The sequence below is a fragment of the Monopterus albus genome, unplaced genomic scaffold, assembly GCF_001952655.1.
Source record: "Monopterus albus unplaced genomic scaffold, M_albus_1.0 scaffold40.1, whole genome shotgun sequence".
NCBI lineage: Eukaryota > Metazoa > Chordata > Actinopteri > Synbranchiformes > Synbranchidae > Monopterus > Monopterus albus.
In genome coordinates, this window is record NW_018127920.1 from 1685599 (window position 1) to 1697378 (window position 11780).

Sequence of the window (11780 nt, forward strand, 5' to 3'; positions counted from 1 at the left end):
CCAGGATGACAGGACATCCTTAAAATCAAGCCCTGGCAGGTGCTGGCATATCAAATTAATTCCCATGTTTTTTCCAGCTCAGGTGGGTGTAAATGTTCAGATGTCTGCGTGTAATACTCTACTCAGTGTATCATATCCTACTGTATGTTCAATTTTTAAATGGTTCTTGGTTTCACTACTGGTTCTTATAGATAATAAACTGCCTATAGATTTTACCAGGTTTGTTGAGGCTTTATGATTCTTTGAGTGTGGCCATCTTGCAGACCCAGCATGCACCTCTCTGGCAAGATAAAGGCAGTATGACCAAATAATTGCTTAACTAATTCAGCCTCATAAGTCTTTCATGCTAACAGATGTAGGCATGCTAGACTAACATAGTAAAAACAGTAAATATTATACTTGCTAAACATCAGCATGCTACTATTGTCACTGTACGTTAGCATGCTGATGTTAGTGTTTCAATCAAAGCATCTCTGTGCCCAGACACAGCCTCAATAGGCAACTAGCATAACTGTTGATTTGTATATATACAGTAGACGTATCTGTCTGCAGCTTGTATTTTCTGAACACATTATATGCAAACATGAATGGTTAAAAAAATGAACTAATACTTCAAAATCCAGATATAAGTTGGTCAGTGTTCCTGTAACAGTAACAGAACTGACTGACTCTATCTCAGATCATTACTTAATGAGAAGAATACCTAAAGCAACAGCCTGGGGGTAGGAAAGCTGGCTAATCTCTGTAATTTATAAGCTCCTGAGGGAGCAAGGTTAGGCTAACAGGGTTAGCCGTGCTCAGGTCCAGACTGTCTGAGAAGGACTGTATAAGGTGTGTCACTGTGTGAAAAGCTAGAAGCCCTGAAGTAAACCTCCTGAATGCACCTTCTCATACATCCCATTGAGCCCTAGACACAGTATTTCAGGGTTCATAACATCCTCATAACAAAAATCAAAACAAAATCATCCTTTGATTCCATCAAAGACCTACACCTATTATAATTTATCTTACATAAGCTATGACATATTTTTCAGCGCATGACAACACAAGTCCTCCACACACTGAGGATATTCAGTAAAACCTTTCAAAAGCAGTAGTATTCCTTTTCATGGTTAGAGACACAGCTGCTATTTTAAACCTTGTTCCTAAACCACACATGCAGCTTACTTATCCAAGTCACTGTGTTGTGAATTGTAGGGGCACTGCATATAAGGGCCTACTGTGTTTCTTGGCTTTGAAAGTGAGGAGTAAACACACTCTGAACATTTTTGCTGCCTTCAGGAGTGCCTGCAGCACAATGGCCTGGCTCAGTAGGCAGAATAATGACTCATAATGAACATAATGTCTGAGCAAAACTCAGAACATCTCGTCACAGTCTTTAGGAGGTAATAAACACTAATTGACAGCAGACAGTCTGTTTGGGCTGGCAGGCCACAGTACTTCAGTTGCTAAAGATAGTAGTCCTTTGGAAAGACATGTCTAGCTTTGTCATAAAAACATAATGTGTACAACCACGCCACATATGAGACACCTGGAAATATTCATTAACACAAAATAAAGCTCAGCAGCCTCAATCTGTCTCAAAGGAATCGTTTCCAAGTTTAGATCCCACAATTAGCTTTTTGTTTTTCCCCACATACTACAGAATGCTGTCAGTCATAAACATTCATTCAATCTGATCCCCACTGTGTACTTGTGTACTTGCATGGCAATATAAACTGGTGTTCATCCAATCATGCACTTGTATACAAATTAGTCCAATGCCATGCTTTTTTTAAAATGCAAATAAAGTTAGAGTTCAAACAGTGTCTTGGGTGAGCAAGAGCACTCAAACAGCAGTGAAAACACACCAGGTAACTGTGCATAAACATGGCTAGTTTTAGCATTACAACTAAACTCAATCATAAGTTAACTTATAACACTCTATAGCTAACGTATTAGCAAATAGCAGCAAGTCGACACATTCAGCAGACAGGATGCAACATTAGCATCCCTTTGCAGTCGTGTCTCACACAGTATTCACTCTCCTTTGGGCTCTGTTTCATCTTTTGGGCCTAAGCTCTGAGAAAAATCTTTTTAAGTGATTCTTGGCACTGGCCAGATAATGTACAGTGAGTTCATCTGAGTAAAAGAGTAAATGCGTGAACTGTACAACCAAAATAATGAGCTGAGGGAAGCTGCAAATCCAGTCTTTTGATCCAATGTTAATAAAAATACTGATCTGAGCAGCTTCAATATTTAGCATACAATATAACATTATCTTGATACAAATTTCATCAGATTTATTAATGCTGAGATAAGCACATTCTGGTGACATTCAGCAAATAATTTAACCATGTCTCTTCAATTATGTTGATAAAACAAACATAGACCTCCATCATATTATTTCATCAAGCAGCCTGACCTGTCACAAAGGTGGTTCACTGCGCCGAAGGAGTCGCAGGTGCAGGGCAAGCAGCCACTGGTGCCATTGGTGAAGTATCCCTCTTCGCAGTCCTCACACTGCAGACCGCTGTAGCCCGCCAGACACAAACACTGACCTGTGCCCTGTTCACAATCATCTGGATCCAAAATCCCTTCAGCACCGCTGCTGCAGTTACAAATTCCCTCTGAGTGGATGGACAGGCGTTTCAGGACGAAAGGGAAAGACAAAAGATGAGAATTACTATATGAGATGCACTGGCAGTGATAACTATACAAGTCTGAGAAACACATTATTTTATTGTATTCTATTTTATAATTTGGGTATTGTGAGGGCTGATTTATTGTTTAAATTAATCAATCGATTGATCAACACACACATACATAAATAAATAAGTAAATAATTAACACCAAGGCCCGTGGTCTACAAACTAAATGGATGGACTGACTGATAACTCAAAGTAAACAGCAGCAAACCCAATTACGGCAACCAGTAAAATTCAAAGCAATTATTAATGGTGGGTCATTTTGAATGTCTATTAAAAGACATTTCCCCGATATAGTGGTCTGCTCCTGAAGTCATGCCTGTTTTTATTTTATTTTCAGGCTGCGCTTAGACACATAAAACAATATGGTGACCAGCCGAGGGGCCACTACAAGTCTGCAAATCATTTCATGGAAATCAAAACAGAATTGCTCCAATCTGTTGGCAGGATATTTTGATCATACAGACTGCATATTACTAAAATCCCTACAGGCCAATTTAGTAGTCATGCATGTACAGTATGTGTGGTTAGAGAATTCAGCAGACGTCTGTGTGAGTGTTAAAAAGAGAGCTAAATTTTCCTTGAACCGACCACAACAGAAACAGTTCTATGTTTTGTTTGGAAATGAAGAAGTCCTTTTTCTAGTGGCATTATTAATATATTACCCTACCAGCTACAACCTTCAACACTGGTCCCAAAGACTTCTTTTAGTTTGCAATCACTCTGCTCAATATTTCTTTATTACTCACACTGGAACTGTGACATCAATGCAGGGACATTTCATTGAATGGTTGGCTAGTGTGACCATAGCCGTAAACAGTAACACAGAGAGCAGTCAGGTGCAACCAGCACCCCACTATCACTCACTTAAAGTTGCTTTATCCATTGACAGTTTTCTTGTATCATCAACCCCTGGGAGCAGCTCAGTACAAATTGATAAGGAGAGTTGCAAATTCACTTTTCACATCCACATTACACTCATCAACCTAGAAGCTTAAAAATGCAGTGTTCTCAGCCTTGAGTCTACTTCTAGATCCTGAATTTAGAATTTTCATAAAGCATGATTTAAGGTTTTAAAAAGATATCTTGTATATGATTGTTTCACCTCATGATGATTCATCAAACCTAGTAAACTGAGTCTGGCTGGGTTGCAGAGAGAGCACTTTGTGTTCAAACTGGTGCACTTGAAGAAACCAGAGCATACAATGGCAGACATGGGGATGAGTGACAGTAGTACAGAGAGGCCATCTATTATTTATCTGATCTCAGGCTAGGTGTGGCAAGTGACGACTGTATGTCTCCACTATGTGCTTAGTAAACAGACAGGGAAAACAGGCAGAGATGAGATCTAGGAGCAAGACACAACGGTTGGTTCACATGTGGTGTGCACACAGAATACACACAATACCTCAGCTAGCAGTTAGTTAAAGAAGAAAGGGCAGCTGAACTTTAATGTATTCCTGCCCTGGTGCCCCACTCAGATTATGCTGCTCTTCCACTGTTGCTTGGACCTTTATGTAACTTAGAAAGGCTTCTGGTTATGTAAGCCTGTGGAGTAGCTATACCATCAGACCCTCTTCTACTCTGACATTCATTCAAGAACTGGCTGTTCTGATCACACCTAAAACGGTCTGAGGTCTAGGGCATGCTTATAACCTCACACACACCCTTCCCCTAACATTTAACCTAAGCCTAACCTCACCCTAACTTTAAACCATGTTGTTAACCAAAAATTCAGTGATTTACATGGCGGGGACCAGCCCCTGGTCCCCACAATGTAAGTGTGTTAACAGGTTTCGGGCCCCACAATGTAAATAATACCAAAGGCACAAAACACACACACACACACACACACACACACACTATGCAGTTCATTCCTAAATCCATGCTTGTTCTAGGAGTGGGACGGGGGCCCTGTGAGGTGGTCTGTACAGCCTCACTACAGTTTGATGTAGATCGGACTGGACCTGTGTGTAGTGGAGAGAAAAAGGGGTGAAACACAGGCAGAGTTCACCTCACTTCCATCTATCTGACTGTTGTAAAGCGGTGTGACAGCATGGCTGGTATTCAGGCACAGACAATTGCAGGCTGTTCACAACAAGTCAGGTCTCAAAACCCTTCTCTTGCACAATTCACGGCTCACCTGATTGTGCTGCTACCCTGAAAACAAGAGCAGGGGAAGGCGCCCCCACAGGGAAATTCCACTTTCAGTTTTGGCTTGAGAGTCAAATCACATTATCAGCCTTCAGTACTGAGATGTTTCAGGGATAGGACAACCTGAACTATATGACAGCACACCTTGTACTGTACCTGTCCTGTCAGAGACTGTAACAGTAGCTGGATGGCTGCAAGGCATTAACCCAGGTGACGCCTTTATTGACATGATGTTATCAAGCAAGTGGCCTTTACACTAGCACAATAAAGAGTGCTGAAGTTCTCTGCTTTCAATCCAGAAGGGTAAATCTTTCATGTATGATCACCGGTGCAGATTTCAGTTTGACTTCAGGGTTCAAATACACACCAATAAATAACACTGACTGATTTACTTTGGGAAGTACCAAGCATGCACATTTTAGCCTAAATCATTAACAATAGTAAACAGAAATTGCAGTTAACTACAGTAAGGTACAAGGTGATGGATTCTGAGGACCTTTTTCACATGCACGTGATGCACATGTGAAGGAGAGGTCTTTTGTTCCCGCTACAGCCAGACTTTACACTCAATACTGCTCCTAATAGACCACTCACAACAAAACTGTGCAATTAATGACAGTTTGTGCAATAATGTGAACTGAACCATTTAGTTTCGTTTTCCTTCCGTTATCAAATTTGTTGTTGTAACACTGCACCTTCCTCTGCTGTGGGTTTAATAAAAAGGTCATCTTATCTTTATTATCAAAGTAGTTGCAAATCATTTTTAGCTGTTTCCACTCTAAGTGATAAATAAAATTTGTATACATTTATTAGTCTTCAAAGGAAAATCCGGCCTCAAACCCAAGATTTAAAAACAATATGACCAGAAAAATACTTAATAAAATACCATATTTACCAATTTAGAATGACATCATCAACAAAGAAAATACAAAACCAATTCCCAAGCATTATAACTGACCACAAAAATATTCCACTGAACATCCAGGGTAGGGTTAGATCTTTAATGGGCCACTTAATCCCCACTTTAGGCTACAGAGTCTCCCGTCGCACCAATCAGAATGGTGGTGTCTCTTTCTTCCAAAAATCAGGACATATATCCAATATTAGAGCCAGCCATTTATGAGCATGGCACACTAAAACAGCCATTTTGATCAGCTTTTCTAATCCTCCTCCTATCACTGAGATCAATGCTGACAGCAAGTCAGGACACGGTGCGGAGAACAGAGGGTCAATGTAAAAAGCTTGACTGGACTTAACACTTAGTGTGAGCAGCTAATAACAGACTGAATATATGACACAAAGCAGTCCAGTTCGTTCTGGCTTGGGGGCACCATGAAGCAGAGCACACTGTGGGCTGGGGGGAAACAAGGAGGTTTTGTTAGACAATAAAGAAATGATTTTGCAAACAACATGGGAAGCCATTTTTATTTTGTATTCTTCATATTCTTTAAGGAGATGGTGAAATAAATGTGGAGAGCTAAAGACTTTATACACTATCTCCTAATAACAAGAGGGAATGCCTGCTCTGCTAACACAAATCCTTGGCTTTGGCAGACTTTCACAACCATTACCGAACCTTTTTGGACCAGATCCTTCAGCCTCTGCTGGTGTGTAAGCTGAAGAACAACACATCCACATGGATACTGATGTGAGAGGAGGGGCTCCACTGTCATTGCTCATTCATGGCTTAGCCTGCCTGGCCATTTTGGTTGGATAGCCTTGTTCTATATATGCCATGCAAACAACAATAGAGGGGGTGAAGCAGCTATATGAGCAGCTCCTTGTAATTTCCTGTCATTATCAAAACATGTCTGGTCTAACACTAAAAGATCATTGGTAGGTATGGATGCTATGCACACTGACTGAACAACAGGATCACCCTTACACCCCCTCATAGCCCCCCTTTTCCAACCCACTCACATCGTATAATGCGAGGCCTCTGGAATATAATATAGCCCACACAGCAACATCCACATTAGACATATTGTTCAAGTATTGTGTTCTGAGGAATTTGCGATTTCCTGGTCTTTGAGGGGTCTGCCCATTGTTGCAATCAAATTTATTTGGACAATCTCTGCGTCAGAACCAAAGTGCGCCCTTCCAGCCTATATTGAGACATGGGTGTCTTCTTTTTAATTGAAATCTTTTCTGAACGAGAAGATATTAATGATGATGGATAATTCTGTCTTCACTGGTATTGGTAGCCATTTCATTAAAAGGTACTCACCTTGACTGTTCTCTACTGAGGTAATAGATGTGCCAATATTATCTGCAGCCCAGGCATCGTTTGCCGTGCGCTGGGAGACCATGGACACCATGGTCTGCAGCATTTTCGCCGGCGAAAAAAGTGATGTTTGTGCATCGATGGATCGTTTGCGCGCGCCGATTACTCTGGATATTGGCGCTATGATTTGCTCTTTAGTATCTGAAATTATTCCAGTATCAAGGATGGAAGTAGCGCCGGTACTGGTGGTGGTGGTCGGGTTCGTTGTAGGAAGCTGGAAGATGCTCGTAATTTTAGTGACAGGGTTAGCAGTGGTGGTCGGGCCGGTAGGAACAATGGCAGGTGACGGTGTGATTCCGCTTTGAGGCCCAGGAGCAAACCTCTCGGGTAAGGTACGAGGCATGTCGGTGTGGAAGGTCTCCCAGGTGTCGGAGGCTGAGCCGGGGATCCTGGAGATAGGCGACGCATCGTGTTGACTGATGCGAGGTGCAGCAGTAGAAAATCCGATATATACACATAAAGTAAATAGTCTAACCGACGATATGTACATCATTAAGGACGTTAACGTCATATTCGGTTTCAGCTCTCCATGTAAGCTCCAATAATGGTCTCTCTCAGACCTGTCCCTGAATGGATAAGTAGCCTATTCCACCATTGATATCCATCGGGAGGAGTACGCTGCTGCTTGTTGCCCTGTGAGCCACAGTCAAGACTTCACCTGCTTTGCAACCTACCATGAGCCACCCGAGATTGACGTATTCTTGCGCCAATGGGAGCCCTGACAGCTCTGGTCGATGTAACGCCCACTGAGACAATACTAAATTATCAAACGCTCTCTATGAAAACGTAACCTATGTTCCATTCATAAATTGTACTTCATTAAACGTATGGAAGCATTTTGTAAAGATGGCGTGTCAATAGGATAGATTTAGATAGTATGATAGTCTCAGTTTTTACACAATGTAACGTTATTCTCTTCCCTGTGCTGTGGAAATGGCCCACGGTGCCTTGTTTTTCGATATGCTGCTGTCGATTGTGATGTTCAGGGCTTGGTCGTCTGTGTTTGTTCCCCCCAGTGGTCGCAGTGGGTAGCGACATCTGATTTTCTGAAGTTTTATTATTGTGGAAGTGGTTACCGCAACATTGAGTTGCGAAATTATTATTATTGTTTATTATTACTCCGCATTCCTCCTAACGGTACTACCCCTAGCTTAGAAATCAATGTAGGATTCCTTCAAGGTTGTCTCATTTCACCATAATTATTCATTTTAATCACTGAAATGTTATCCTTCAAGGTTGTCTCATTTCACCATATTTATTCATATTAGACACTGAAATGTTGGCGATTTAGCTCAAAAACTGACAAAATTACATTAAGAAACGAAACGTATTAGCTACAGATATCAGCCAGCTTGAAGATGATACAATAAAATTATTGAAAGATAAACACCAAATTTCAATACCCACGCAGGAAGTTAAAACATTACCTAATGTTAAATGTGAATTTTTTTTTTTGCTACACATGACTCAACAATATCAACCATCCGCAATATCTATTTTAAACCTAAGGTTAAATTTATGTTCTTTTTGTGAAAACGATGAACTCTACACACCTCATCTTGGACCCACAACCACTAGCTGCTTCCCCCAGTACCACCTCTCTTCCCCTCAGCCCCCCACCTCTGAGGGTCTGGGAAATCACTGTCTGTAGCCTTTAAAAAAAAAACAACAAAAGATCACAAAGGCATCAGTTCCAGGCAGCCTGAAAGTCTGTGCCAACCAGTTGGGTCCCATTTTCACACATATCTTCAATTGATTACTGGAGCTTTGTGTAGTTCCCTCCTGTTTTAAATATTCCACCATCATCCCAGTTCCCAAGAAACACTCCATCAGGGAACTGAATGACTACAGAACTGTTGCTCTGACATCTGTGATCATGAAGTGTTTTGAGAGACTGGTGTTGGCACACCTGAAGACAATCACAGCCCCCAGCTGGATTTGCTGCAGTTTGCCTACCAAGCAAATAGGTCCGCGGATGATGCAGTCAACATGGTACTGCATTACATCCTGCAACATCTTGAATCCCCATGAACGGGTCCTCTTTGTGCACCTCAGCTCGGAGTTCAACACCATCATCCCAGACATCCTCCACTCCAAACTGACCCAGCTCACTGTGCCTGCCCCCCACCTGTCAGTGGATTACTAGCTTTCTGACAGACAGGAAGCAGCAGGTGAGGCTGGGGAAACAACATCCAGCACCCGGACAATAAGCACAGGGATGTGTGCTCTCCCCGCTGTTGTTCTCCCTCTGTAAGAATGACTGTACCTCAGGAGACCACTTTGTAAAATCCTGAAGTTTGCAGACAACACAACAATCATCAGTCTCATCCAAGACAATGAGGAGTCAGCCTACAGACAGGAGGTTGAACAGCTGGCCCTGTGGTGTGGTCGCAACAACTTGGAGCTGAACATGTTGAAAACTGTGATAGTGGATTTTAGGAGGAGCTCCCTGCCCTATCTCCACTCACTGTACTGAACAACACTGTTTTAATCATGGAGCCCTACAAATTCCTGGGCTCCACTATCTCCCATAACCTGACGTGGACATCCAACATTGCTGGGCTCCACTATCTCCCAGAACCTGACGTGGACATCCAACATCAGAACCATCACCAAGAAGGCACAGCAGAGGATATACTTCCTGTGCCAGCTCAAGAAGTTCGACCTGCCCCAGGAGCTGCTCATACGGTTCTACAGAGGAATCATCAAATCTATTCTCTGCACCTCCATCACTGTCTGGTTTGGTTCTCCAACCAACAGGACAGGAACAGACTCCAGCGAACAGTCGGGAGTGCAAAAAATCAGTGCCAGCCTGCCCTCCATGGAGGACCTATACACCTCACGGGTTAAAGGGAGAGCAGAGAAGATTTCTGTAGACCCCTCACACCCAGGACACAATCTGTTTGAACTCCTCCCCTCTGGATGATGCTACAAGTCACTGTAGGTTTAAACAACCAGACACAAGGACAGTTTCTTCCCTTGGCCAACAGTTAGTCTATGTTTAAGAGTATGGCAGGATGGTGTACACATTGCTGTGCAACAATGTACAGATGTACATTAGCTACAGGAGCTCTTTTAACTTGTATAAATGTATGTGTGTAAATTTTTGTCTATGTATAAATGTATGTGTGTAAATTTTTGTCTTTGTTTTTTTACTTGTGCTTTTGGTTTTATTCTGTTTTTATATTGTTGTGCACATTGGGGGCCATTGAGCTGGAGTCAGATTCCTTGTATTTTTGATAATACTTGGTAATAAAGTTTATGCTTATGATTATGCTTGATTTTTTGATTCTGTTGGCCAGAATAATGCCAGAACTTTGTAGTCATTATTAAGCAAACAAATAGGGGGCCAGCTACCTATTAAATGCAGATCTTTTTTGGTTTTAGAATAAGGGTGATATGGCTTTGTGTAAGTGTAGTTGGCAAAACTCCAATTTCAATGTTTTCAGAAATAACACTGAAAAGAAAAGGTGCCAGCTTGTTGGAAAATTTTGTATAAAATTATGACCATCACTGGCAGGAGATTTATTGTTTTTAAGTTTCATACTAGCATTCAGGACTTCATCTTGAGGTATTTTGCTGTCACAAAATGATTTATAACCTTCAGAGGTCACTTTGCAGTTTTTAATCAAGTTTAGAAACCGAGATGCTTTATCCTCAGACTACCTGGATGTATAACGTGTACTGTAAAATCTTGAGCTGAAAGAAGCAGTCTCTTTGGGATCTGACATAAAGTTTTTAGTTTGAATTTTTTTAGAGAAAAAATTATTTTTTTGAATAGTGGAGGGAAGTGGTGCCGCCATGTCCATCGTATATATATCAACATTTTTGTTTTATTCAGGCACTTACTTTTTACATCATCCAGAGATGCAAAACATCCATAAAATCTATAGCCCTTAATGGAGTTTATCACTGGGGGCATTTTGACCCAAAACACTGACAGTACATAGTCACTTGATTACAGCCATATAAAATATCAATGTCTAGTCACAATATTTTCTTTTCTATAGAGATTTAATAAAATTTGAAAAAGTCATAAAATATGGCAAAAAGAATATCGATAAATATGTTTTTGAAACAGTTAAAGTATAACTGGGACCATATTAGATTAGATTAGATTAAACTTTATTGTCATTACCCATGTACAAGTACAAGGCAACGAAATGCAGTTTAGCATGTAAACAGAAGTGCAATAGCAGCAGTGCAGAGTGTGCAGTATCTACAGCATGTACAGTCAGAACTAATTTACCGATAGATATGTACTGAAGCCAAGTACAAGAGTGAATAATGGCATCAGAGGGCTCTGTAAATTATAGCTACTTCTGATTTTAAAATGTCTTCTTCTAATTTCTGATATTGAATTTAATGATAACGTTACATATTTACGATAAAAACAATCACACTCAAACTTTCACAACAGAAGGACAACTGTAATGCTTATTTATGGAGATCTCCATACGAGTCGAGATGAACTGCGCTTCGCCCTGGAAACGGATGAGAGTAGGTGGTGTTTTTTTTTTTTTTTTTATATACTTTATTAAGGCATATGACAGTTATACATAAGTAAATAGAACGGAAACAAGAGGACTATAACATAAAATAAAGAACATAAAAACAAGAACAACATCGAAGCAGACAATGTGAACATGAAACTT

General features: G+C 40.9%; 1 protein-coding gene across 1 annotated transcript in view; it reads right to left on the minus strand.

Moving 5' to 3' along the window:
• The window catches only part of si:ch211-158d24.2 (multiple epidermal growth factor-like domains protein 9), a 31523-nt gene extending 23493 nt beyond the window's left edge, over positions 1 to 8030 (minus strand). The window contains 2 exon segments of the mRNA XM_020599314.1: positions 2405 to 2609; positions 7069 to 8030. Of these exon segments, the coding sequence (XP_020454970.1) occupies positions 2405 to 2609; positions 7069 to 7636 (773 nt within the window). The 5' untranslated portion in view covers positions 7637 to 8030.
• Between the last annotated feature and the right edge of the window lie 3750 nt (positions 8031 to 11780).